Raw genomic sequence first — 26,905 nt, forward strand, 5'->3', positions numbered from 1 at the left:
TACAAAGAGTAATTGTCACGTGCTTGTATCAAATTTCGCATTTATTTAATTTTTAATTTTAGTTTTTACTCTTTTATTTTTAGCTTTATTTTCCCATTTTTTTGATTTTTGATTTTTTGATTTTTTTTATTTTTGTTTTTTTCATCAGTTTTTATATTGTTTTTCTTATTTTCTTGTTTTTCTCGTATTTTTTTATTTTCTAATTTGTTTGAATTTTTTTGTGGTGCAAGGGGAGGGAGGGGCAAACCGTTGTTGTCGCCCGGGAGAAAAAAAAGAATGATAGAATTATGGAAGGTGCTGCAATGGGGTAGTGCGTGTATTTTGCCTGCTAGAAAAAGGCAGAAAAGACCTAAAAAGAAGGGGAAGGCTCTACATCCTACGCTTGGTCACGTGTTGCTGCAGGCAAGGGGAACTATTTTAAAGGGTACATCTAAAGGCACTGAAAGGCTTCAAACGGAAAGCGGCAAACAGCAAGCTGGGTCTAATTGAAGGGGGTAAAGAATAACTGAAAATGTCAATGAGAAAATGTGGAAATGGCGAAAAGTGGAAATGTGGAAAAGTGAAAAAGTGGAAATGTGGAAATGCAGAAAGTACTGAAAATGTAAAAATGCGCACGCGAAGCGGGTAAGTAGACAATAGACGACAATTGCCTAGCGGAAGACGGGATAGGGAGACTTTTGAGGGAGATAGGGCGGGAGCCTGGCGGGGGTCTGGCTGACGTGCATGAGGGCTTAGAGGCCGGGAAAAAAAGGCGAGCGAAAAGAAAAAAGAGTAAAAAGGCAGACGGCGGCAGAAACAGAAGCAGCCGCAGCAGCCAAAACAATCAACGGCTTTGAAGAGATTCAAAGGAGGACTTTAATTTGTACACGACAATGCAGGCTCTATTTATGAGGCGTGCGGCAGGAACTGGAGGCCGGGCGAGCAGTCGATTGCCACGGTAGCTATTATCAAGCCGGACGCTGTCACCGTGCGCCGTCTTCCGTGCGAGACTACGAGGCCATTCCCGGGTGACTGATTGGCTGTGACGTGTTGTTTCAAGCGCAACGTGGTGCGATGGTGGCGGCCGGTGGTGGCGGCGTGGGTCTGGACACGTCTGGTGCCGTAGTCCGTGTGTCCTGTCCCGTCTGCGGCTGGGCTGAGCGATCTTGTCTCCACGCACCCGCCGTCGCCCTCCCCTTCTTCGAGGCACTTCTCCTGCTGCCGCCAGCGTGTCACCACGCCTGTTGCCTGCCAACGGGGCTGCGCTTTGCGTCCGTCCTGCTCGCTCTTGCACTGCTTGCTGGAAAAAGGAAAAGATCGGGTTCGTTCCCGCCGCACCCTGCTCCTCCCGCGTCTCGATAAGACAGGCGCATAGTGGCTCTGCCTCCTTGCGCCAGCCGTCCGTCAGATTAGAACGTGACTTAGAGCGGGTGCTAGAGCTGGTGCTAGCAGCGACGCGCGGCTGACCCCGTCGGGTGACTGTGTGCGGCGGTACCACGGCTGCATGCGATGACGGCGGCCGTCCGCGGAAGAGGGGTCTTCCCGTTTCTGCCTGCGGGTCTGCTGGCCTGCCCGGCACCGGCGCGGCTCCGCTCTGCCGCTGCGTCCGGATACCACAGGGCGCTTGTCGCCGGTCCTGGTCCTGGCCCCGGCCCCGGCTTTCCACGGCTGTAGCCCGGCCAGCGCCGTCACTTCCTCGACGGCTCCTCCTGCTCCTGCCCCTCCTCTTCCGTTCCCGTTCCCGTGCTCCCGTGTCGCCTCGGGCAACGGACAATGGCGATTGCACGCCCGCTCGATCGCTCTGCAGTTGTGTCTTGTTCCCGCCGGGCTGTAGCTGCTCCACGCTAGTCGCCTATTGTTCCCTTCGCTGTCTGCCGCTGCCGCAGAGGCAGGCAGCGGCCGGCTGCGTTGGCTTTTCTTTTTCTCTTGTGTGTTTTTCCTGTTTTTCCAGCCTGCTGCCCCGTCTCCAGGTCCTGTGCCAGTCACCGAGAGTTGCAGCATCTCCTGGCCGCCCGGTCTCTCCCCTGGCGTGCTTGGCCACGGCCATTCTGCTCGGAGGACGTTGCGTTGCACTGGGGTGCGGTGCGTTGCTTGTGGCCCCCGTTGTGCCCCCGCTGCTCCTCCTTTCTGCTTCTCTGCCCTTGGCTCTTCTTCTCCCTGGCCCCGGCTGCCCCGTCTGCGCCCTTAGTAGCACCCGTTCTTCCTCGACACTGTCGTCTGCATGCAGCGTTAGCTCGTTACACCCTCCACCCGACACCGCAGCCCGTTACTTTTCCGTCCACCCTCCCCCACCCCATCCCCCAGCCACAAGCACGCCCAGCATGTCCTCCTACGACAAGAAGTTCATCCAGCAGTGTGCAGAAACCTGGATTGCCATCGGCACGTGCGCAGACACGATCGGCCAGGTCGAGAAGGCTGTCGAGGCCTTCTCGACCGTCCTACGCTACACCCCCAACAACGCCAAGGCCCTCACCCACTTGGCTCACGTGTACAGAACAAGAGACGCCTACGCCGAGGCCGCAGACCTCTACCGCAGAGCACTCGCCCTCGACCAGCACAACGGCGAAACATGGGGCCTCCTCGGCCACTGCTACCTCATGCTAGACGACCTCCAATCTGCATACACAGCCTACCAGCAGGCCCTCCTCAACCTCCAGAACTTGTCCGTGCCTAAGCTCTGGCACGGCATCGGAATCTTGTATGACAGATACGGCTCCTTGGAATACGCCGAGGAGGCCTTTGTGCGGGTCTTGGAAATGGACCCCAACTTCGATAAGGCCAACGAGGTCTACTTCAGACTCGGCATCATATACAAGCTACAGGGGAAGCTCCAGAAAGCCTTGGAGTGCTTCCAGTACATCCTGAACAGACCCCCAGCACCCTTGACCCAGACCGACGTCTGGTTCCAAATTGGTACCGTTCTCGAGCAAAACAGAGACTTCACCGGTTCTAAGGAAGCTTACGAAAGAGTGCTCCAGTCAAGTCCTAACCATTCCAAGGTTCTCCAGCAGTTGGGAGGACTCTACTCCCAACCAGAGGCACCTTTCTATGACCTAGACATTGCCCTCCAGCTTTTGAACCAGTCCATCGAATTGAACAACTCAGACGCACATTCCTGGTACTATCTTGGTAGAGTTTACATGTCCAAACAGGATTATCCAAACGCTTACGAGTCCTTCCAACATGCAGTCAACTTGGATTCAAGAAACCCAACCTTCTGGTGTTCCATCGGTGTTTTGTACTACAAGATATCCCAGTACAAGGACGCTTTGGACGCATACACTAGAGCAATCAGATTGAATCCTTACCTATCCGAAGTCTGGTACGACCTAGGTACTCTCTATGAAACTTGTAATAACCAAATAGGTGACGCTCTGGACGCCTACAGACGTGCCGCGTCCTTGGACCCAGATAACCCTCACATTGCAGAGAGATTGATGCAACTATCCAAATACGAAAAAGAAGGTGGTGCCCTTCCTCCTCCTGTTCAAACTCAACATCAACTTACCATGCCTTCTCACCAGATGATCCAGCAGCAGCAGCAGCAGCAGCAGCAACAGCAACATCAGTTGAACCCTGCTAACGGCTTGCCATTAGGTCAGCAGTTCCAACTTGGAAATGCTCCGAACTTAATCCATCAGCAGTCAAATGAACAGCGGGCTCAAGCTGAAGCTCAAAGACAGGCTGAGGTTCAAAGACAAGCCGAAGCCCAGAGACTGGCTGAGCAACAGCAGCAGCAGCAGTTGGCAGAGGCCCAAAGAAAGGCAGAATTTGATGCCGAAGAAAAGAGAAAAGCAGAGGCAGAAGCAGAGGCCACCAAAAGAGCTGCAGGATTACAGAAACAAGCCGAGATGAAGGCCGAAGAAGAGAAAAAGCAGGCAGAGAAGGTCAAGAAGGAAAAGGCCAAAAAGGAAAAGAAGGACGCTGAAGAAAAAGAGAAAGAGGCCCAGAGACAAAGGCAAAGACAGCTTGAAATCAATTCCGAAAATCGAAAGCAGGCTCAGCAAGAAAGGGAGCTGGAGATGGAGAAGCAGAGAAAGTTTGCTGAAACCGCTGAAGCTGAGGCTAAGGCCAAAGCTGAGGCAGATGCTGAGACTGCAGCTAATGCTGCTGCTGACGCTAAAATTAAGGCCGATGAAGAAGCCAGAGAGCAGGCCAGAATTCACGCTGAATCCGAAGCTCAAGCTCAAGCTCAAGCTCAGGCCCAGGCTGAAGTTGAAGCTGAAGCTGAAAACCAAGCTAAGGTCCAAGCCGAAGCTGAGGCAGAGGCCAATGCAAGACAATTGCTAGAAGCAGAAAAGGTAATTGAGCCAAAACCTGAAACCAATGGAGCAGAAGCAGTGAAGCCTCCATCTCAAGGAGGTTCTCAATCTGCAGGAATAAAGAGTGAAGAACAGCAAGATTCGAATTCGAAGGCTACTTCAAACGAGGTTCCGTCATCAGCCGAAACATCAAATCCTGAGTTCAAAGGTGAAAAGAGGCCGCTGGAAGACAGCGATATTAACGGAAATGGCAACACCATGAACGGTGAGAAGAAGCAAAAGATTACCGATGGAAAAGAGTCCAAGGAAAATACCGCTCCTGAGAGTTCCAATGGCGTATTGAAAACAAACACTCAGTCAGAAAGTGTCCCAGCTGTTGCAAGTAGAGACGTTCCGCTGGAGCACGAGCAAGGGGTTGACAGGGATAATGGAGATGACAAGAGCGGGCAAAAAGACGAAGAAAAGACCATTGACTTAAAACCAATGGAAGTTGACGACGTTGCCGAGTTGAAAAGTATTGCTAAGGATAAAGAAGAAGAACTCGAGAAAAAGGATGATAATGTTGACGCGGCAGGAATCGCTCAAAACGAAAACAAGGTGAGAAAGATTGATGAAGATGAAGATTACGATGATTAGAAGAGTAATTTACTCTTTCCACATATTCCGCTCTTTACCTGGAGCTAAAAAAGTTGTAAAAAATACTAAATGTATTATATAGTACATCATCTAAGTGTGTATGTATATGTTTGTGTTTATATATTATTTGATGTACCCCAATTCATAAAAGTTGTCAGTACCCAGTACTTTCACCATTCAGTTTTTATTCCACCACGTCGTTCAGAAACTCTGCAATCTTCTGTACTACTTTCATTTTCACCTCGTCAGGCACGCTTTGTATTCCCTTATCCTGGAGAGCAGATACTAGTTTACCAAACTGCAAGTCCTTATCGCTGGTCTTCTCAATCGTCTGTTCAGTCAGTTGCAGGAAGTTGTCATACCATCCTGAATTTCGCAACTCGGTTTCTAGCAGGGTGTAGATCTCCTTATATTTTCCTGAAGATACAAGTTCTGTTTGTATGCGGTTATAAACGTCTGACATCACGTCGATGTTAGTGTTATTTCTAGTTTCACCAAAACTCCTGTTTTCCTCTTAGCAGTCAAACCGTCATATGATATTAAGATAAAAGATCCTGCTTTGATGGAATCTCGAAATAGAAAGAAAAAAGGAAGAGACTGGATTGTTGCAATGATAATGTTACGTAAGCGTGACGCATACCGAAGATTCAGCCCGGGGGCCGGATGGTTAATGTGGGACGAGCCCAAAAGAAGGAACTTGAAACGATGTAGGGGTAATGGGTTGAGACAGTTTGCTGAAGTGTTGCAAATGTGGAGAAGAAAACAATTGTGTATAATAAACAGAGCCATGTCGTCTTCACCATCTGCCCTGTACAAGCAAGCCAGCAAATTACTTGATCCAAAAACCACTGTTGCCAAGGTCATCAATCAAGAACCATTGTCAAACGAGAATGCACGGTTTATCAATCTCGAAAAGCTGGATTATATCTCGCCGGCAGGGAATAAAGGCGTTTGGGAGATTGCCAGACGTACAACAAGACCGAAAGGGTCAGACGTGGATGCGGTTATCATCATCCCGACCTTAAAATACGCCAATGGCGATAATAAGTTGGTTTTCGTCAGACAATTTAGACCTCCTACTGGAGGGGTCTGTGTAGAGTTCCCTGCCGGTTTGGTCGATCCGGAAGATACTCTTGAGGCTTGTGCTTTGCGAGAGCTCAGGGAGGAGACGGGCTACGTTGGAGTCATCCGTAAGAGATCTGGGGTTGTGTGGAGTGACCCTGGGCTGAGCGACGCCAACTGCGAGATTGTCTGGGTAGACGTCGATATGGAGCAGGATGAGAATAAGACGCCATTACCACACTGGATGGACAACGAGGTGATAGAGGTGATAACCGTCAGATTAGACGAGTTGGAGAAGTCCATGGAAGAATGGTCTAACAAGGGCTATCTAATCGATGCCAAGATCCAGACATTCCTGATCGGTCTGTGTATGGAAAAATGATGAGCAACTACGTATATCAATTATGTTTTGTCATTAAACGGAATCTTTTACACTTTTCTCCAACATATAGTAGATTGGTTCGATTACTTTTCCGCTGCGCAGTACCCTGTCTTTTGCACTATCCGGGTGTAGTTTGTAGCCTAGCCGCTGGTAAAGCTTCCTTGCTCCTTTGTTCACGCTGAACACAGTCAATGCCACTCCTGTAAGTAGAATTTCCGGGTCGTGGAGGCCCAGGTACTCGCCTTCGTATTCCCTGAGCCAGAGTTGTTTTAGCTTATCTGAACTGTTGATCATTAAAACAAGCCGGTCTAACTGCAGCATGGCAAACGTGCCCAGCTTCTTGTTGCGGCACGACTCGTCCACCTGGATCTCGTAAAGATACAATACTTTCAAATCATACTCGTTTACAATCTTCATGGAAATCAATCCAATCAGTTTGTTGGTTCCTGCAGCTCGAAGCAGCACGTAAACCAGTCCGGGTTCTATCATCTCTTTTCTCTTCGGTTTCTTCCAGCCCTTCCCGTTGACCAACGCATATATTGAACCGAGGTTACGATCCAATAGGCTGAGGCATTCTTCCAGCTCCGTTTCAGATAATTTTTCTACTCTGATCACGTCAACGGTAACCTCGGGGACATCTGGGCACGACTGCTTTAACAGACCTGCACTGAACACACCTTTCGCAAACTGGGCAAGAATCTTCGACTCCTTTTGCTCTATATCATCAGACATTCTCTGTCAGCACAGACTTGTGTCTTCCCTTGTATACCCTGCTTCCGGAGACCTTTCTGCTTCCGTGTTTTCCAGCAGACGAAGAAATGCTTCCCCCCGTCGCTTAAAGTTACCCGTTGCGAATCTTCTGTGTCTTATCGGCGACGACGCTGGGAATCGTTCCGAAACGGGCATACCGTGGGTTGCTGGAGAGATACCGCAGAGAGTAACGGTGACGATGAAGCGGCTGGGGGAGGATTCTCTTCTACTATATATACACATGTTTAATGTGGATACGTAGAAGGGATTCACCGAGGCAATCTGGTTGGGACAGAAAGGCTAGCGACTGAGGGCCAAAAATATACAAGATGTTGGTTTTGACGGAAAAGATTATCACGTCGTTGTTACAGAACTTGACACAGGAAGACGCTGTGTCGTACCAGCAGACGTTGCTTGCCGCTTTGGCGGAGTATGAGAAGTATCCAGAGATCATACCTCCAAGGATCGTCACAACAACTCCTCACTGTACCCATCTATTCATGGCGTCAACAGGCAGTCATGTCGGGATGAAGGCCATAACAGGATCCAGGGAGGGTTTCAAGGGTATCACTACAATATTAGATAAACATAACGGCTATCCCCTTGGAATCATCAACTGTGCGACACTCACTGCGTTCAGAACAGCGTTGTGCAATTCGTTGTCCTTGGTGAAGTTCTTCCCGCTCGACAAGGAATACTCGAACGACAAGTTGATTATCTTCGGGGTCGGTGACCAAGCGATCTGGCATGCAAGATTGGCTTTGATTCTGTACCCAAAGAGATTCTCCAGAGTGCTTTTTGTCAACAGGACCGTGACCAAGGCCGAGCGGTTATGTGATGAGGTCTTTGCCAAGGACTACCCCACAATCAAGTTTGATGCCCGTGGCATGACTACTGAGGAAGAGAAGGGCAAGCTAGTACAAGAGTTCAAGGACACTAGCGTGGTGTTCACATGCATCCCGACTTCCGTGCCAACAGTGAAGAAAGAATACGTCGACCAGTGTGAGGGCCGTTGTTTTATTGGTGCCATCGGCTCCTACAAGCCTCACATGACCGAAATCGACGGCGGGGTTCTCAAGGAAAGCGTCATTGCCCAAGGTGGAAAAATTGTGGTCGACTCAGTCGACCACTGTCTTCACGAGGCTGGGGAGTTGATCATCAACAACATTCAGAGAGAAGACTTGGTCGACGTCTCCACGTTGTACTCGGATCCTTCCAGTAGCAATTTCCTTTCAGAAGGGAAAGTCGCCGTCAGCAAGTTGGTCGGGTTGTGCATTATGGATGTCTGGGTCGGCAGCCGGTGCTTGGATGAGGCCAAGAAGCAGGGGGTTGGAATTGAGATCGACAATTTCTAATGCTGGTACTTACTGGCAGGACCGTTCTGGTCCAACTCTTTAGGCTAGATTAATATGCAAGTAAATAGTAGCAAGTCTCAGGGTGGGCTAGTAGTAAGTAACACCGATAAATTTCGCTTCTCACTTGAATTTTCAAGGTGTCGAGAAAGCTGAATAATTTTGGTCAAATGATGAACGGATGGACGAACCGAAAAGAAGCATATGAAGGCCTTGGACAATTTTCTGACAAGCTCGTCTTTAAAGAAGGCACCAAAGAGATATCAAGAAAATGCTCAAGAGCTCCTCCAATGTATATACCTCCACTAGGAGGATTTCTTTCTTTGTTCCTTCCACGAGACTCAATGAGTTCAACAAACGACAACTACAAAATAACGCATCGCTCGAAACGTTCGTCAAAAACTACGAAGAAATACAGCAATATTCTGCGAAGTTTGAAACTTCTCAGCATGCTGCGAAATTAAACAGCATGGAGCAGGCGTCCGAGTTCAAATTCAAACCGAACGTCGATGTGCTAGCTGATGCGTTAAACTCCATAAACTTCAAATTTTTACATGATACGAACGAAAAAACGGCAGTTTCTACTCTTCCGGATAACACTAAAAATGAAAACTTTTTACCAAAGATACACTTTCTCCTTTATGACACAGATATACGAAATTTATACAATCTTCTGAAGTGCAATGTAAACAAAATCACATCCTTCGAAGGTAACCTTTCTTCTTACGAAATTTCACTAATTATCAAACGCTTACTTTACTATAACGATTCAATAGGACAGCGTTTAAAATTTGTTACCAAAAACAAGCACTATTTGGATGAAGAGGTTGATCATTACGTGAAAAAACTCAATAGTTTTTCCCGTGCTGTATACCAATCGACCAAATCAATATTCAATGCATTATCCAAAATAGAACTATCTTTATATGATTATGAAAACATCATCCTTTTCCATTATCAGAGAAATTATTTGAACAAAGCCATTGAACTAATCTCCGAGGTAGAGAAAAAAGCATCAGAGCATCCTGAACAATATCAATTGACTAATACTTTGTGGGCCATCAAAATGGATATTCTATCTCAAACAAATACAAATTTTTGGAAAATTTACGGAGAAACTATTTACAAGTTAAACTCCAGCAACAAGATCAACTTCAAGTATACATATCCTCATCACGGTCATAACTTCCAGACTCTTGTAAAAAGGTATGAGGCGGAGAAGGAGAAAAACTTTTTACCCGACAGCACATCAGTTCTTGAGGTCATGATTAAGGGTATGGGAAAACATGGTGATTTGACAGCATTAGACAGTTTCATCGAATCAAATTGGGGCATAAAAAATGACCGAAATGGTGATAAGGGTGTTTACTTCCTCGAACATTTCAATATAAAAAAAAGAATGAACGGTTTGCTATGGCCTAATGAAAATATATTGATTAGCATATTATTAGCTTATGGCAAAAATGGAGACTTGGCCACAGCTTTGGAAATTAACAACCTGATTCTTGATAAATACAATTGTACGAACTTCTTGGATGCTTCAAACACAATCAATTACTGGATATTGGCCTTGAGGTGTAGTGGGTTGTATGGAGATGCTCTCGAAAAACAATTACTAAAGGATGTACCACAAAATGAGTTGTCCGATGCTTCTGGCACTTCTTTGTTGGAAATCAAATATCGACTTTTTGATAGCGTGTGGCAAATGTCAGAGAAATATGTTAATCACTTCAATAGAGATATGATAAAACTGAAAATCAAGTATGCAAGTTCTCATGAGTTATTAAGGGGATTGCCGAAGGTTCATTGTAATATGACAGAAATAACCTATAACAAAATGAGTTTGAATTTGAAAGTTAACGAAGCTGCACTTAATAGCTATGTGCGTGAATGCTGTCTGGAGTTAGCCCGTAGAGGACGCTTCCTAGATGCAAGTCAATTGATTGAAAAATTTGTAAGCTCAGAGCAAATTGTGAATGAATTGAAAGAAATGTTGGTTGAAATGCAAGAAGCATATGCAAGGAAGAGAGTGAAGCATGACGAAAGGAAACGTCAAATTATAGATGACGATGATGACTTCGAATTGTGGTAGCAGATTCAACGTGTAAATAATGGAAAGCTCCGTCAAAAATAATCAATATACATTCATATATAAATAGTAAATAGCTTTGTGAATTTTTAGAGTGGATAGATAAAATATAAATACAACTTATTCAACAAGAAATCTGGTTTTTTGGCTTTAATATTATCTTCATGCGGGGTAAAGCAGAAAAGAGAGATTGACTATTGTAATATATAGTATGCTATGAGATTGGAACTAACTCATTCGAGTTCATATACTTGCTTGAGAAAATCCAGATCCATCTAAACCAGACAATTTGAGAAAAATGGACCCAAGTCATGGTTGAGAAATTTAAGAATAAACTATTCAAATCCGAGTAAATGGCAATCGATTCTTTTGAAATGTCAGCAATGATGTGGTCTAGTAAGCTGATATTGATACGGCTTAAAAAGCTTTTGATGTCATCACATTTGGCAAGCCACTTCATAGCAACTTCAATATTAGTGAAAAGCATTCCAGAATACTTGACTAATATATTCCATGATTTCAAAGAGTAGGCTCTGGTATTGGTCAATTTGTTGTAAGTCTTTACGGCTTGGTAAACAGACTTGTGATTGGGATGGCTGGACACACCATCTTGATCAAAGGTTAAAAGAATTAGAGATTTGTTTTCCTCAAATTCATATTCACGCTTGACATTATTTATTTCATCGGTTATCGATTTCACTATATCAGAGATATTCCAATACACATTGATATCATCGACATAGTCTAATACTTTCACCGAGTCAATGCTCAAAACCCTTGCTGCCTTTCTTAACTCACGTTCTCTAATACTTCCCAGACCGTCGTAGCCACCGTTAGAGAGACAAATTAGGTGGAAGGTATTGTTGTAGTTCTCCTTTGTCAACTCGGTGATAGTTGGTGTGAAAAACATTGATTCATCATCCGGATGTGCTGTGAAAAGAAGGATGTGTGAATCTGTCAAGTTATTTTTTAGTATTGAAGGGGTATTTAATGAGTTGTAGTATGCACTATATAAATAACCATCTTTGTTTTGCATGTCTCCATGGTCGTAATATCCAGGAAAAATATTAGGAAAAAGCGTGGTCAATACCACCCATAGGACCGTGGTGAGCGTCACAATATATGATACTTTTAGCAGTCCCATTGGCAATATTCTTCCGATGTCTCTTTGCCAAAAAAACATCCCACAAACAAGTCTGTCCGTGAAAGTATCTCGAGATCTCACTTGTCAAAAGATTCAACATTGCAGCGTAATAATAGATCTAGTGAGGTCCTTTCCTATTTAGCGAGCAGCGAGCTAGACTTTTAATAAAATTTGGTGGATGAAACGGTTGTCAAATTTCTCAGCGACACTTTTCAAACTGGAATGCTACTCATCTTATCTAGCTTCGGAGATGAAAAGTGGCTGGGGACATTTCTTTTTATACGTTGCTATTTAAAGAAAAATTTAAGAATGACGACGAAGAGGATCTCATTGTTTGGCAAACTGAAAAATGGAGCTTTCTCTAATCGCCTCATGCGAAATGAAAGATTCAACTCCACTATCGCAACAAAAGCAATGGATGACTTCATCGATGATCCAGAGGTAGCCAAAAGGAAATCACATATCAAACTGCATTTGACTGGTAAGCCCTTTGACGGTGTGGATGACTATTCAACGCCAAATCATTATGCCATTCATACCGTGGACAAACTTAATCCTGATATCATTCCTTCTCCGTTTGTTTATCTCGACGAAACTGCTGCTTTAAATATGATTCTCAATCAAAGTTCGCAATCTAAAGATCTTGGTAAATACGACTATTTTTTGAGAATGAAATGGGATAATGTAGGGAACTTCGATGACAAGATAGATATAATACTAAACTGGCAAAAGAGATTTAAAAAAGATTACAAGTCAATTTCTCCTTCGGATAGTAGTATTAAATTGAAGTTTTCTGATGATCTGAGACGTGCAATGTTGGACGCAATTGCTGACGAGGCGAATTTTGATCTCAAAGTTGCTTTAGACAGTCTTTCCGACTCATTTCCTAAATACTCTTTTGAGAGTTTGGCTCTGTTGTTCATTAAAATAATACCAGAGCTTCCGGCTTCAAAGCAAAAGGCCTTTATCAACAGTATGAATGATTTTTTTCCGCAGAACATACTACATTTTCACGACCAGGTCTTGGAATCGATTTGCTTTGAATTGGTTATCCAGAAAAAAGTCCAATCAGTAACCACAATTTTTCGTGCGTACAACGAATTCAGCCATTCAGAGCCTGAGCTTCTTAAAGTTGTCTCGAAATCGTTCTGTGAACTTTATTTGAAAGGGCTTCTAGAGGTAAGGGATGTTCAAACCGCAAGACAGGTACTAAAAACGATAGTAGACGCAAATTATATCCCCAGCGCAGACATTCTGACAAACTATTTTGAGCTTGTATCCGATGTATGTAACCAAGCCAATGCGCCGAAAGATAAAAAGGAAATGTTATTCAATATTTTCACACAGCCAGTCAGCAGCGTAATATTGCAAGAAGGTATGTTGAATAAGCGAATTTTGAGAACCATATCATCATTTATTCGTCTAGCAGTGCTTCCTCAATTCATTGACTACTTGAAATTAAGTTCAAATTTCAAAAGCATGAGTTACATACCAGATGTCATAATAGAAAGAATTATGGGCTCACATACGTATAGTATCCAATCTGACCAACAAAAAGCCATTTTTTTGTCAAGTATCCTCAAATTGCTGGACTTAGATATGAGTAGTCTAGCAGATGTCACCAAAAAGAAAATTATCAAACTCTATGCTGAGTCACATTCACCTCTAGCTGTGCTTTTTTGGAATAAAAACTTGAAGGAGCCCCTTTCTGAAATTGAGAAATCTGATTTCTGTGGAGCCCTTCAAGGAGTTACGAATAATGTATCGGGATCATATGATATTTCGAGTAAAATATAAATGATAAGGCATTTGCGGTTGATTTTCTATAGATACATTTGTAAATAACGCTGTATATAACTAATAGCAAGATATGTCAATCTAGTTGTCGAACTTTTTCAGAAATCTCTCCTCTACGTTCGTCAAACATGATTTGAAGTTTATAATTCGTATTTCCTTCGACTGCTTCTTGAAAATTTCTTCAGCTTTTGGTTGTCCAAATGATGGTTGTTGAGATTGCTGTGGCTGTGATTGTGCACCACCTGAGCTCAAAATCAAAGTGACATTTTCCAAAACGATTTCTTCAGGCCTCATAAAAAATGTTGGCATTCCAAAGTATGAACCAAACACTTTACTCAAGCTTTCAACACCTAAAAGGTTGACAAAATACCAACTTATACCTGTAACGTAGGAGACATCCAAGTCGCTGGTCATGATCGACGATTGAAACATGGGTTTGAAGTTAGCTGTAAGAGTGAATGGTAGTTTTAAAGCAATGTATCCTCGGAATAAATACGACATGTAAAACATAAGAATTGGTTGTGGCAGATAGTTCAATAAGTTTCCCTTCATGCCTTCCCATAAGCTTTCATTAAGACCTGCTTGTGCAAAAGGATTAGTCATAGCTGGGTTGTTTGATTTGCTCTTATTTTCGTCCTCTATTGGCTTCTCCAAAACTGTGTTGAGGTTAATGTTCTTTCCATATTGGTCAAAAACATTCACTTTTCTTGCTTCCCATTCGGAATTACTCAGTGAGGTCCAGCCATTCTGTCCAGTCATACTACACCTTTGTAAGTGTTGCTGCTCCCTTACCTTGGCCATTTTTTGCAATGGCGAATTACGTTTCAAAAGAGAAGTGAGAAGTTGTCTTAATATATGCACTAGAAGCATTACCAACGTAATAGGCAACAACACATGGGTTTTGATCTTTGGATCAAGGATTATATCAGTGCTTTCCATTTTTGTAGATGTATTGAGGATATACGCCATACATTCCAATAATGCATTTATACGTCATTTTGACCCCAGTCGAATAGATCTGTTAATAATACACTTTTTCTCTTTTCTGAATCCTCGACAGCATTTAGCGCAGAAACTGCAGAAATTCATGTTGACCTTATTGGAGGTAAGATTATTAGATTTCATGCAAAAGGGTAGGAAAGGCTTTGAGAAATCAAATACAGTACATCAGTGGTTAAAAGAGATGAAGTTACGTGTTGCTGCCGTTCAATTGAATTCTATCTTAGGAAATGTTGAGGAAAATATAGCCAAGGCAACAAGGATGCTCGAGCAAGCGTTTAACTCCGCAGCTACGAAACCGGATCTTATCGTTCTACCTGAACTTGCACTTACCGGATATAACTTTAAGTCGCCAGAACACATCAAACCGTTTTTAGAACATGTCGGTTCTGGAAAGTCGTACGAATTCGGCAAGACTGTTTCCCAGCGTTGGAATTGTATGACATTGCTTGGATATCCAGAAAAATACGGAAAAGGCGACTACAAGATATATAACTCGGCAGTACTGATTGATCAGAGTGGCAAGGTGCTTCAGAACTACAGAAAAACACATCTATATGATACAGATAAAACATGGGGATGCAGTGAGTCCCCTGATGGATTTAAAGCCTTTGATTTGCTGATACGGGGGAAGCATATACGCACAACGATTGGTATATGCATGGATTTGAACCCTTATGAATTTAAAGCGCCATTTGAGAACTACGAGTTTGCATCCCATGCATCCCAGGAAAAATGCCAACTAATCTTGGTACCTACTGCATGGATGAATTCAAACTGGGATGAAAACTGGACATCACATCAGCTTGCTTCTTTCAAAAAGATATTTGAGACGCAAAGTCCAATAGTTGAAATCAATACGGAGCATGATAGAATGAAAGATAATGCCATATTGTACATGAAAAAAGAAACTAAACTTGCAGAAGATTTCAAGTTAGATAAGCCTGATGGAAGCACTGGGCGATACTGGGTCATTAGGCTAGATCCTTTGTTTTCTAGCGAACATCCTGGCCTTAAGCAATGTGTTATAGTTTGTAATAGGAGTGGTATGGAAGATAAGTTGATGTATGGCGGAACGAGTAGCATGTTTACGTTCTACGGGGGTGCTATGAGGAAGTCGGAAGAGGGAGTGTCGATTGACTTTTCCATTGAGGGAAGTCTTGGACAGGGTACCGAAGGTGTGCTTGTCAGAGAGCTAGAGATATGAAATTCGTAAATGATGAAAAGTAGTTTAATTCAAAGAATATATAACACAAAAATTCAAAGGCAAATATGAAATTATGAAGAATGAACGAAAAAAGAGAAGAAAAAGAGAAGAAAAATAAAGTTACATCAGTTTAGAATACAACGGGAAGGACACACTAGATAGGTTTTTATGAGATAGCAATTGGGAAGATATAATAGTACAATTTGAAACTCTGGGGCTACTGTCTCAACCTTCGGTAGTAGCAGAGTCATGCTCCTTGGCTCCTTGCTCATCTCTCTCGAAAACCTTCTCCTTGGAATCTTCTGCTTCTTCTCTCTCCCCTTGCTCGGTTTCTTTACCGTTGTTCTTGGTGAAGTCTTCTTCGTGCTCGTCGATATGAGAATCCTCCTCAAACAAATCACCCACTTTCGATAGAAAACTTGTGATTTCTTCTGAGTTTTCCTGTTTGGAAACGAGTGCTATGAAACTCTCGAAAACGTGTTTACGATGTTCGATTTCCCTGTACGCCTTTTCTAACTCAGACTTCAACTTCTCGTTAGAGTTTGCGAGTTCGCTGATAGCCTGATCTGTGATGATTTTTTCCAAAGTCCATTTGTTGACCAGGTTCTCTTCCTTCTCTTTTAACTTCTTGATAAACTCCGAGGCCTTCCGGATTATCTGGGCCTTGTTGGTGTGTGTGGTTGGAACCAGCTCCTGCAGTTCCCTTATCGCGTTATTGATAGTCTCCCTTCTGCGTCTCTCCACCTCTTTGTGGTTCAGCTTTTTGATTTTGCTGATCATTGAAGGGTCCGTCGACGCAACCTTGATTGGGGTCTCCGCCAGTTTCAACGTGCTATCGGCGATAATCTCATCCTTGGAGCTGGATTCACCAAACACGGGATCAATGGCCTGATCGTTGGACTCAGCCTTTGCCGCAATCTCTTTAGCAGATATTTCTGTCTCTTCCGTCTTACCAGCCTCGGACGATGAGTTCTTCAGTTCCTCAACAACACTGTCCGCGGCATCGTTTATCTTAACCGACTCGTGTCCCTCAGGCTCCTCTGTCGCTTCGGATGTCACTTCTTTCTCACTATTTTTCTCTGCAGACTCCTCAAAATGCTCCGCCTCGTCAACTTTTTGCTTTTTGACGCTTTCTGCAGCGGAAAGTGATGTCTGCACTCCTTCCGATGTTCTTTTAGTAGACATGATCGGCGGGGAAGATGTATCCTGATTGCGCTTTCTGTGAATAACGGACTAATAGTTAAAATACCAGAAAAAAAGAAATTATATGGCTATTTTCACCAAAAGCAAGAGGGGGCTAAAACTGTATACACCAAAATTCCAGTGAGGCAAACTTGGACGCTGAGCTGCTAGAAACTGCTGTATCTTTCTCCGAAACGTTTTTACAACGTTTCCACGGTCTCGGAGGAGTGTAAACATGGAAGAAACACCCTGGTTGAAAAAGAACAACGAAAAGCACGTGCTTCCGTCGCACAAGGTCACGAGACTGTCAACCCCGTGACCGGGCTAATTTGGCGAGCAGAGCGACACGTGATTGGTGGCCTGGTCGTGATTGCGACGGAGAAGAATGGAGAGAAGACAAGAGGAACAGGGGGCAGTGGGCATCGTCCGGAGCTACAGTATTCAACCGCAAGTACAAAAGGTAAAGAAGAGTATAGCAATGTGCAGACCAGCTACGTGTGACAACTGCAAGAAAACGGCGTGGGTCGGGTGTGGACTACACATTCCTGCGGCCATGGAGCCTATTTCAAAGGACGAGAGATGCACGTGTGCACATCCTGCCGACTCTGCGACCTCAAAGGACTATCCGCCAAAGGTTGGAACAGGTATCCCACAAAACTGAAGTTGATGCCATGGTCCATTTCTACCAACATTCTTGTATCAGGTTTTTAGCATTTTTTATACAAAGAAAACATGTTGAATACAGATCAGTGCAAGCTGGCCCGAGTTTATTTGGAACGCTTGTAGATTTTCTTGAAGAAGGCAGTTAAGACTTCGCCCTTGAATCCTCTGGACTCATCGATCTCTGTAATTTGCTGCTCCAACTTCTTGGCGATGCCTTCTTCGTATTCGTGGTACAGCGAGTCGATCTTCAACTCGCTGAAAAGCTCCTTGCAGGTTTTTTCCTTTTCGGCGTCCTTTCTGCCGTAGTTTTCGTCTAGCAAAGCTCTTTGTTCGGGGGTGCAGACCTTCAAGGCGGTGTTGATCACCCACGAACACTTGTTGTCTTGAATATCGGTACCAATCTTGCCAATGTCTTCGGGCTTGCCGAAACAGTCCAAGTAGTCGTCCTGGATCTGGAAATACTCGCCGAGCGGAATTAGAACGTCTCGGGCTTGCTTCAGGTCTTTTTCGTCGTTTATGCCGGCCATGTACATGGCCAAGGCGACAGGGAGGTAGAACGAGTAGAATGCAGTCTTGTAAATGACAATGAACGAGTGTTTTTCAAGTGTGAACTTAGATAAATCAACGTGGTCTTCAGGTGCGGTGATCAAGTCAAGTAGCTGGCCCATTTCGGTCTGGAATGTAACTTCGTGAAACAAATCTAGCAAGTCCACGTAGTAGCTGTCGGATCTGAAGTATTTCTTTAGCAAGATGTATATGGCGCCTTCCAGCATGAACGCATCGTTGATAGCAATTTCCTTGACACCATCAACCTTGTACCAGCATGGCTGGCCTCTTCTGGTAATCGATTGGTCCATCATGTCGTCCGCAACCAAGAAATACGCTTGCAACAATTCAATACACCAACCTAAAATCGCAGCCTTCTTATATTCAACAGCTGAAAAGTCATCGTACGACTTGTAATTCTTCAATAGAGCGTAAGTATCGACAACAGACAAGCCTCTATTCAACTTACCGCCCGGCGTGTTGTAGTCCAAGTTTCTCTTGAACCAGCTGATTGCATCAGCTGGCATGCCATTTTCTTTCAAAACTTCAACAAGTTCATCAACGAGTTCTGGGAAAAGATCCAAAAACTTCTTTTTGCCAATTTGCTTATCCATGTTAACGAGCAGGGAATACTGTAGTCAAAGAGAGCCAAAAAAAAGAACAGAAATAAAATAGCAGATGGGAACCGCCTTATACGGATGAGCATTTTCCCATTTATGTATCACCAACATCGTACTTTCCGCTTCTACTCTATTTACCAATACTGTCTCCTCTTTCGTACCGCGACGTGATTCAAACGGCGAAAAAAAGCCGATCGACCTTTCCAGCTTTTTTTATTTTTTTCATCTTACTTCTGTAAATTTCCTTTTCAGGTTGATTCCTAAAAATTTTTAGAAGTGAAAAAGTAGAATCTATTTTGAAGAGAAGCAAAAAGGTTTTGAACTAAAGGTTAAAGCTAACAAGGTTATTCTGCATCAAAACCTACACATAGAAGCAATGGCTGCAAAATTGAAGAGCAAGAGCACGAAGAAGGACACCTCAAAGAAGGTGAAAGCCCCTGTTACCACAAAGAAAGAAGAAAGATTGGAAGCAAAAAATAGCAAGAAACAGACTAAAGCGGAAAAGATCGAGGAATCTAAAGAATCCGACCATGAAGACGACGACGAAGAAGATGACGATGAAGAAGAAGAAGAAGCTGAAGAGGAATTAAACTTGTATGCACTCAATGAAAGTGAAGGTGATGATGATGACGAGGAGGATGAGGATGAGGATGAGGATGATGATGATGATGAGGACGACGACGACGACGATAATGAAGACGATGAAGAAAAGGAAGCGGCGCAGAATGAGAACGTAGGCGAAGAGGAAGAGGAAGAAGAAGAGGAAGAAGAAGAGGAAGAAGAAGAAGAAGAAGAGGATATTCCTCTTTCTGAAGCAGAATTTGATTCTGACGCAGACGTCGTTCCGCACACAAAGCTCACAGTTAATAACAAGACCGCATTAAAGGAAAGTTTAGCCAGAATACAGATAGACTGGAAAAAATGTGCATTTGATGAGAGCCAAACGATTACCTACCATACCAAAGTAGAGTCTGAGATCAAAGACATATACGATGATACCGAAAGAGAATTGGCATTTTTCAAGCAAGGTTTAGATGCTGCTATAGAGGGACGCAAGAAGCTTTTGGCACTCAAAGTTCCTTTTGCTAGACCAGTGGACTATTTTGCAGAGATGGTTAAGTCAGACGATCATATGGACAAGTTGAAGACTAAATTAGTGAGTGAGGCCACCGAAAAGAAGGCCAGAGAAGAGGCAAGAAGACAAAGACAATTGAAGAAGTTTGGTAAGCAAGTTCAACACGAGACCTTACAACAAAGACAAAAGGAAAAAAGAGAAACCTTGGACAAGATTAAGTCGATGAAAAAGAAGAGAAAGAACAACGAAATTTCTGGTAATGATGACTTCGATATCGCTGTCGAAGAAGCATCCAAAGTTGGATCTGAAAGGCAAAGTGATAAGAAGCAAAGAATCCGCCAGAATGTTTCTTCAAAGTCACACTCCAAAACAAGCAGACCAGGAAAGAATAGAAGAAGAAATAAGAGGAAAAATTAATCTTAACTACTATGCTACATTACCGTTGTATAAATTAGCTTTGTATTCAAATATAACTATGTTAAGTCGCATGTCGAAATATACCAAACGTACTTGTAAAGGTTATTTACTCAAATAATTCCCAAACCTTGTAAAACTTTCCATGTATCTTCGTCAACATATTTCTGGAGGGAAACATTTTCAGAAAGACCTTTTCTTCTCCTTGTTTTAATCATGAAGTCTCTACTCGTTGACAATAGTGGTACCCGCTTCAATAATGGAATGAAAGCAGTATCATCAAGCGGATTTCCTGGAACTTGTTCCCACTTGTTGAAAACCATTTGTGGGTATGCTTTACCCTGGGTGGCAAGTCGTAGTTCCGTTTCGACACCAACAGACTCTATGACAGGAATGAAACCAGTAACCTTCCACAATGGAGTTCCATCAATCCTTTCTTTATCAAATATATAACCTCTTCTTTTATCCAAAAACTTTTCGAGCATGTTCAGAGTATCAACGTGGCTGATAGTTTCAATATGATATATCGGTTCAAGTAAACTGACATCACTTATCAACAGGGCAGAATGGCATGCTTTACGAACCATCTGAATGATCTGAGCTCCATTCCTATCAGCATCATCTTCAGCAAATTGAGCGTTTATGATCCTAAATTTAACATCACTTACAGGCTCTTCACATAAAGGTCCCTCTCTTACCGCCCACTGAAATCCTTTCAAAATATACTCTTTAAGCTCAAGCAGTTGCTTTTTGTCAACCTCATCAGGTAGTGTATCATCACATAAAATAGACGTTCCAGTTACGGTGGGACCAAAAGACCAAACTGATCTGGCAGCCAAAGAATCCCAGTTGTATTTATCTCTTAACTTTTTTGCAAAGTTTCTAGGCGTATCACGCTTGAAACTTAAAGTTCCATTACGTATGTCTTTGCAAATCTTAGGATCTAGTGGTTCGGCAATAATGGATATTTGATTTTTTACATTATTAGACTTGGTCACTAGCTTGACTTTGGATAAGGAGTCCGTGCTCTCGTTGAACTTTACCATAGGGTCGCTAACCTTAATCTCAAGATTACCATATAGGATTCTCAAATCATGTAGCAAGCAGTCCATATATAATTCACCAAAACCGAAAATTGAATGTTCCCCACTGTCTTCTACTTTGATCTCACATCCGACGTAAGACCTATGAAGCTTCTTCAAGCATTCCAAAAATTTGTTTAAATCTTTAGGATTATAAGCCTGTACACCTACCTTGAATACAGGACTTAATAGCTGATCCACTCCTCGGAAAACAATCCAAGAGTCTTCAATTCCCTGATCATAAATTGTAGCTGTTTTCGTTATAAAGCTGTCTATTCCAGGGCCAGAGATAAGACCAATAGAACCAGCATTTAACTCAGGAACTTCAATTTTGTACCTACCACTCCACAAATAGCACTTGCTGATCTTCTGTAGTTTATAATCGTCCTGATTACTCAAAGAGTATGACTCCCCCAATAATGAAACTAGTTGGTTTTCCTTTATAGAGCCAGACAATACCCGGACAAGAGCATAAAAATTTTCGCTATCCGTCGTATCTACTAGTTTTGAGACGAATGCAATCAAAGGTCCTTCACGATCGCAATTGTTTGCATGCTCTGAAAGCTTAGAGTTTGGCGGACCGTCATATAAATGATTAATCTTTGTATTCGAGTTTGCTCGAGGTGAAGGTAATTTCATGAGAGAGCTTACTAAAGCTGAAGATGGAGGACCAAAAAATGAACCAAAAAGCTCCTTCATAAAGGGTCTGGTATCAAATTTGTAGACCCGTTTCTTTAAATCCAATCCTAGGTTAAGTTCAGCAAATCTTTTTAGCTGTACTGGGTCAAGTGTCAAAGACGCAGTGGCCATTTTGTAGATTGGAGCAAGAATAAATTTGATAAATGTTCTAGAGCTTGCTGCTGCTATCGGATTATTGGGCTTTACAAAAAACTTTTTGCTTTCGTAGTAAATGTCACCCCATAGTTTCCTTGCAAGTAATTCAGTAGACATTCCAAGGTTTTTGTTAAAATTATTAGAATCAATGTACTTTTGAGCAAAGCTTGACAAGGAGAATAAAATGTTAAACGTAGTAGAAGAAAAGCATACATTTCCAAGTTCTGGAGAGAGCTTCAACTTAGCTTCTGCAAAATCAATTTCAAGTTCATCGCAATATTTTTCAATTGTTTCATTTACTTGTTCGATAGTCCTCCTTATCTTGTAGTAAGCGTCTAGCGGTGATAATCTAAGTTCTAAAATTAGCCTGTCAATTTTTGTCACTACCAACATCATTTTCGTTCCAGTTTTCAATGCATACTCTATAACCAATTCTAAGCTTTTGGTCACGCTTTCTACGACATCAACGCATAAAACTGTAACATCAGAAAGTCTTATAGATATAGCCATTTCATCGCAGAAATTGCTATGTCCAGGAGAATCCACGATATTCAATAAAATGTAGGTTTCGTTTTGATCGGGGAGTAATAACGACATTACCGAGCTCTTTATAGATATCCCACGCTTCACTTCTAATATGTGGTTATCTGTATACCTTAGTTTAGTTTGTTTGACTCCTTGAGCTTCCTGAGCTTTGCTTGAGAACATGTGAGTTTGCTCAACAAGCATATCAACTAAGGATGTTTTACCTGCATGTATATTTCCGCAAAAAGCAACGTTTCTTATACGCTCAGGAACTTTTGACATCTCCCACAGATAACGTTTAGAGTAAGTTGTATCAGGTAGATCGGTTTCCTCTAGCATAAACTTTTTTTCAACATAGGGTTCGACAATTGGATCGTTCAAAGTTTTCTCATCTTCCGTCGCAATTATCGTCTCAACACCATCAAATGTTGAAGATAGTGTTGGATAATAAGTCCTATCTTCGGCTAGAACTATGGCGTTATCATTATCATTATTTTCCCTTAGTTGGTCGTTATTTATTTCATTTGATAAATTTTGAGATTCCTCATCTGAAGAATCGGACAAGTCTCCATTTATTAAATTTCCAAATTCATCAAACTGAACATCGTCACTCATAATTTATAACGTTGCTTGGTCTTATCAACTCATCTAGAAAAATTGAACATTTTGTTTATAGCCTTTCAGTGGCCTAATTTATTGCTGTCCGATTATTTTATCTTGAAAAAAAAAACATGGTACTGCTGACGTAATACAGCACAATTTGAACTGTAACATCAATCAAAGCTTCAAGGAGTCCTAACGGAGGAAGCTGTGGTTGGGCGGCTTCCGCTACAAATCGTATGTTGGAACTCTGAGAAAGCCATACACTTACTTTCAGAATCATACGATGATTTTTTTTATGAAGTAAGAGATTGTCAGTGAATATTAGGTAGTTCTGAGCTTCTTTCACTCTCTCTTCCCACTAATAATATCTTGGTTCGACGCATCATATCCCACAGTTTTTTGAGATTTAATTTACTTGTAATATATTTACATACAACCTAAATTTGCGGGGCTTGGTATATACGTACGCATTGATACTTTTCAGAAAAAACTGCCAATTTCTTGTTGAAAAGTGCCCATTCCGTTTCGGATTTATTTGTATTTCCGATGATGAAAGATGCAGCCCTCATCTTCAGCGGTTTCGGGCAAAACACACTGTAGAAGAGTAACTCTAAATTTTGCGAATCGGAAGTTTCCGATTCGACGCAAAAAATGCCTTCCACAAGAGGGTCATTTTTGATATTGTTCGATAGTCTCCAACTCCAATTATAGTCATAGTAAGAGAGATACTCATCAGCTCTGTAATCAGTTGTATTGACGATATAACTTGTAAGTTTGCTATCCACATTTGATACCACGCAGTAGAGCTGTTTATTAATATTCATCAACACTAGGCCACATACTGGCAAAAGAAGCCTTATCTTAACTTGTTTCCCATTAGGTATCACAACTACAACTTCTCCGTTACGGCATCCATATCCGATGGTGCCATGCAAATTATGTATACACGTAACATCCGAGTTGACGCAGATATCCTTTTGACCTTTTATACGTATTATGGATCGATTTCCCGTGCTTAAACAGTAAGACGTCTCGGAGATCACAAACAACAGATTATTGCTTGGGTCAGGAGCTCGGTGTCCATCAAAGACTAAAAATCCATTGCAACCCTCAGCATACCTGGGCAGGTCCGACGGCCTGACTGGATAGAGGTGACTAATTACGGTTGATTTCAAATCTTCATAATTAGGCTTAGAATCCTCTTGTAGCACTCTTTTCACCTTGGAGTCAAACAATAGGTGCTGGGAGTCATTATTCTTCAAGTAAAACAGCATTCCGTAAAAATTGAAATCATTTTTTGTTGCAAAGAAGGCTAACCGCATCCCGCTGATAGTATTGTGTGCTGGTACTGATACGTAGATGCGATGTGTAAGTTGTGCGGTTTGAAAGCCCCTATCACACGTTATTGAGTTGGATCGTCTACTTAGTATATTCTGGAAAAACTTATGAGTGATGCCTATCTTTTGAGCTTTTGCCTGCATGCATTCAAGTTTAGCAAAGTACTCATCCTGTTTCACTCTCCCGGGTGACAGTTTTTCATTATTGGGTATGGCATGCTTTTCCTGTTTCCTCCTTTTGCGTTTGATCCTGCTATCAAGCTGATGTATCTCCTGCGAGTTGAACTCGGCCACATGCGACGATGTGGGCACTGCAAAATACCTCCGTCTTTGTTCATCATAATAAAACCCAGGTATCTCTCTTTGGCCTTCGCCCGACATTACCGGAATACTCTCAGTCAGCCATACGAGTGGATAATGACATCACAGGTGAGCTTCTGGTGTCCTGCAAGAAATCATGGCTTTAAAAAATACGCGTGGCGTAAAAAGTTTAAGCCTGGAAAAAGGATAACGCCTGGAGATATCTAAACCAAGGTTACTTGCTTTAACGGTTGACCAAGTTTTTTTGGTTTCAAGGAGGGAGGGAACAGCTAAAAAAAGGCAAGGATGGAACGACAACGGCAGTCAGCAATGAATGCCGACGTCGAGCTGGGTGAGCGAAACGCTACCCTCCAAGACAGAGAAGCTCATCACCATCAGTTTCACATTCCGGAGAACCTTAGAGTATTGGGCCATCAGATTGCGCAGGAGATATACTACGACGATGATAATAACGAAGAAGTTCAACACTTTCAGTATAAGCCTGAATTAGAACATAAATTTTCAGTTGGGTCCATTGTTGGCTTGGGATTTTCTTTGATGAATGTTCCTTTCGGTGTCGCATCTACACTATCGATCGGCTTAGTTTGCGGTGCAAATGCAACAATTTTCTGGGGTTGGCTTTTATTTGGTTTCTTTTCCATAATGATATCTCTTTCGTTAAGTGAGATTGCATCGAAATTTCCAACCTCAGGAGGAGTTTACCATTTTTCATGTATCTTATCTAACGAAAAATACTCGTTAATAACCTCTTGGTTTGACGGATGGTATTTGCTCATCGGAAATCTATTGATGTTTGTTTCGTACTCCTTTGGTGGCGCCCAATTTGTACTTTCAATATTCGGACTATCTCAAAGTGATTATAAAGAAAACAGTTTGCTGATTATGTTGGCTTTTGTCATTATCATTTTTGTTTCAACCATCATAAACTTGAAATTTCAAGGCTCCTTGGAGAAATTTAACGAAGTTTGCATTTACTGGACGTTTTACACAATACTTATTGCTGATATACTTATATTGTTGTTTGCCTCTGAGTTTCACAATTTAAAGTATGTTTTCACCCACTTCGATGCCTCAAGGTCTGGATGGCCAGATGTAGTCGCTTTCATAATAGGTGGTATCCAATTCTCTTCAATGACGTTCAATGGATATGGCGCAATTGTCTCAATGAGTGAAGAAGTAAAAGATCCTGAGAAAACAATTCCAAAAGGGTTGACTTACTCGATTTTTGCAAGTATAGTAACTGGCATTATTTTTATCATCCCATTACTAAGTGTTTTGCCAGAACTAAGCCGACTATTAGATGACAATCCTGACATTTTCCCAATAGATGTGATTCTCAAATTGTCAACTAGATCATTTTTAGTATCCTTGTTCATATCGTTGATGATTGTTGGTGCAATTGTTTTTGCATGCGTTGGTGCACTCACTACTGTCTCAAGAACAATATACTCTCTAGCCAGAGATCATGGATTACCTTATGGCAGCATATGGCAGCAATTAAACACTACTACAGACATGGAAACTGTTCCACGGAATGCACTTCTTTTAGCTGTGTTTGCATCGATGATACTAGGATCATTCTCACTAATATCTACAAGCGCTTTCAATGCTTTTCTTGGTTGTTCAGTTATGGCAATGAATGTGGCCAACGGAATACCAATTCTTTGCTCTCTAATAAATAAAAGGAAAAAAATCAGGGGGGCTACTTTCAAACTACGTAAGGTCGGGTACGTTGTCAACATTTTCAGTTGTTTTATGATTTTTCTGACCTGTATTGTCCTATGTTTCCCGCCATCTCTTGACATCGATATCCAATCCATGAACTACTCTATTGTTGTATTTCTTATCTTTTCGATTTCTATATGGGTTGGATATTACGCATGGGGAAAAGAAAATTTCGTTGGGCCACTACTGGTTGTTGAGCCTGAATCAAATTCCGTCGTGAAGGTAGAGACGTCCCGAAATGCCACAATGGTGTCACTGGCGGCTAAATAGTACCTACTTGTAAGTTATATTTAACTGAGATCTTTATATATAATCGGCT

The 26,905-nt window shown here is 42.4% G+C and overlaps 15 protein-coding genes across 15 annotated transcripts; 8 read left to right on the top strand and 7 right to left on the bottom strand.

Annotated features, from left to right (window-relative positions):
* Positions 1-2,273: 2,273 nt before the first annotated feature.
* PICMEDRAFT_28737 (hypothetical protein) lies at positions 2,274-6,321 on the top strand (the record flags this gene model as incomplete). Its single annotated transcript, XM_019162554.1, has 2 exons — positions 2,274-4,280; positions 5,737-6,321. Coding segments are annotated over 2 exons (2,592 nt in total), but the record flags the coding sequence as incomplete, so codon positions are not given.
* A 33-nt stretch (positions 6,322-6,354) lies between these two features.
* PICMEDRAFT_70287 (hypothetical protein) lies at positions 6,355-7,053 on the bottom strand (the record flags this gene model as incomplete). The annotated part of the gene is made up of 1 exon (XM_019163601.1): positions 6,355-7,053. The coding sequence occupies one exon, from the start codon at positions 7,051-7,053 to the stop codon at positions 6,355-6,357; it is 699 nt and encodes a 232-aa protein (XP_019019779.1).
* Positions 7,054-7,400: 347 nt separating this feature from the next.
* Positions 7,401-8,426, top strand: PICMEDRAFT_70288 (hypothetical protein; the record flags this gene model as incomplete). Its single annotated transcript, XM_019163602.1, has 1 exon — positions 7,401-8,426. The coding sequence occupies one exon, from the start codon at positions 7,401-7,403 to the stop codon at positions 8,424-8,426; it is 1,026 nt and encodes a 341-aa protein (XP_019019780.1).
* Positions 8,427-8,665: 239 nt separating this feature from the next.
* On the top strand, positions 8,666-10,685 carry PICMEDRAFT_14202 (hypothetical protein). The gene has a single exon (XM_019160268.1). The coding sequence runs from the start codon at positions 8,695-8,697 to the stop codon at positions 10,513-10,515; it is 1,821 nt and encodes a 606-aa protein (XP_019019781.1). The 5' UTR covers positions 8,666-8,694; the 3' UTR covers positions 10,516-10,685.
* Positions 10,686-10,726: 41 nt separating this feature from the next.
* On the bottom strand, positions 10,727-11,656 carry PICMEDRAFT_70290 (hypothetical protein; the record flags this gene model as incomplete). Its single annotated transcript, XM_019163603.1, has 1 exon — positions 10,727-11,656. One exon carries the CDS (start codon positions 11,654-11,656, stop codon positions 10,727-10,729), a length of 930 nt encoding a protein of 309 aa, XP_019019782.1.
* A 260-nt stretch (positions 11,657-11,916) lies between these two features.
* On the top strand, positions 11,917-13,564 carry PICMEDRAFT_14204 (hypothetical protein). The gene has a single exon (XM_019160269.1). It carries the CDS (start codon positions 11,966-11,968, stop codon positions 13,451-13,453), a length of 1,488 nt encoding a protein of 495 aa, XP_019019783.1. The 5' UTR covers positions 11,917-11,965; the 3' UTR covers positions 13,454-13,564.
* Positions 13,415-14,584, bottom strand: PICMEDRAFT_14205 (hypothetical protein). The gene has a single exon (XM_019160270.1). It carries the CDS (start codon positions 14,252-14,254, stop codon positions 13,535-13,537), a length of 720 nt encoding a protein of 239 aa, XP_019019784.1. The 5' UTR covers positions 14,255-14,584; the 3' UTR covers positions 13,415-13,534.
* Positions 14,577-15,659, top strand: PICMEDRAFT_30184 (hypothetical protein; the record flags this gene model as incomplete). The annotated part of the gene is made up of 1 exon (XM_019162631.1): positions 14,577-15,659. One exon carries the CDS (start codon positions 14,577-14,579, stop codon positions 15,657-15,659), a length of 1,083 nt encoding a protein of 360 aa, XP_019019785.1.
* Positions 15,660-16,133: 474 nt separating this feature from the next.
* Positions 16,134-16,424, bottom strand: PICMEDRAFT_21862 (hypothetical protein; the record flags this gene model as incomplete). The annotated part of the gene is made up of 1 exon (XM_019162228.1): positions 16,134-16,424. A coding segment is annotated over one exon (291 nt), but the record flags the coding sequence as incomplete, so codon positions are not given.
* A 611-nt stretch (positions 16,425-17,035) lies between these two features.
* Positions 17,036-17,574, top strand: PICMEDRAFT_85513 (hypothetical protein). Its single transcript, XM_019165016.1, has one exon. The coding sequence runs from the start codon at positions 17,227-17,229 to the stop codon at positions 17,500-17,502; it is 276 nt and encodes a 91-aa protein (XP_019019787.1). The 5' UTR covers positions 17,036-17,226; the 3' UTR covers positions 17,503-17,574.
* Positions 17,575-17,608: 34 nt separating this feature from the next.
* PICMEDRAFT_70295 (hypothetical protein) lies at positions 17,609-18,664 on the bottom strand (the record flags this gene model as incomplete). Its single annotated transcript, XM_019163604.1, has 1 exon — positions 17,609-18,664. The coding sequence occupies one exon, from the start codon at positions 18,662-18,664 to the stop codon at positions 17,609-17,611; it is 1,056 nt and encodes a 351-aa protein (XP_019019788.1).
* Positions 18,665-18,992: 328 nt separating this feature from the next.
* On the top strand, positions 18,993-20,259 carry PICMEDRAFT_14207 (hypothetical protein). The gene has a single exon (XM_019160271.1). It carries the CDS (start codon positions 19,047-19,049, stop codon positions 20,160-20,162), a length of 1,116 nt encoding a protein of 371 aa, XP_019019789.1. The 5' UTR covers positions 18,993-19,046; the 3' UTR covers positions 20,163-20,259.
* A 13-nt stretch (positions 20,260-20,272) lies between these two features.
* Positions 20,273-23,215, bottom strand: PICMEDRAFT_70297 (hypothetical protein; the record flags this gene model as incomplete). Its single annotated transcript, XM_019163605.1, has 1 exon — positions 20,273-23,215. One exon carries the CDS (start codon positions 23,213-23,215, stop codon positions 20,273-20,275), a length of 2,943 nt encoding a protein of 980 aa, XP_019019790.1.
* A 425-nt stretch (positions 23,216-23,640) lies between these two features.
* On the bottom strand, positions 23,641-24,921 carry PICMEDRAFT_9206 (hypothetical protein; the record flags this gene model as incomplete). The annotated part of the gene is made up of 1 exon (XM_019165076.1): positions 23,641-24,921. One exon carries the CDS (start codon positions 24,919-24,921, stop codon positions 23,641-23,643), a length of 1,281 nt encoding a protein of 426 aa, XP_019019791.1.
* A 249-nt stretch (positions 24,922-25,170) lies between these two features.
* On the top strand, positions 25,171-26,856 carry PICMEDRAFT_70299 (hypothetical protein; the record flags this gene model as incomplete). Its single annotated transcript, XM_019163606.1, has 1 exon — positions 25,171-26,856. One exon carries the CDS (start codon positions 25,171-25,173, stop codon positions 26,854-26,856), a length of 1,686 nt encoding a protein of 561 aa, XP_019019792.1.
* Positions 26,857-26,905: the final 49 nt, after the last annotated feature.

The sequence above is a fragment of the Pichia membranifaciens genome, assembly GCF_001661235.1.
Source record: "Pichia membranifaciens NRRL Y-2026 unplaced genomic scaffold PICMEscaffold_1, whole genome shotgun sequence".
NCBI classification, from domain to species: domain Eukaryota; kingdom Fungi; phylum Ascomycota; class Pichiomycetes; order Pichiales; family Pichiaceae; genus Pichia; species Pichia membranifaciens.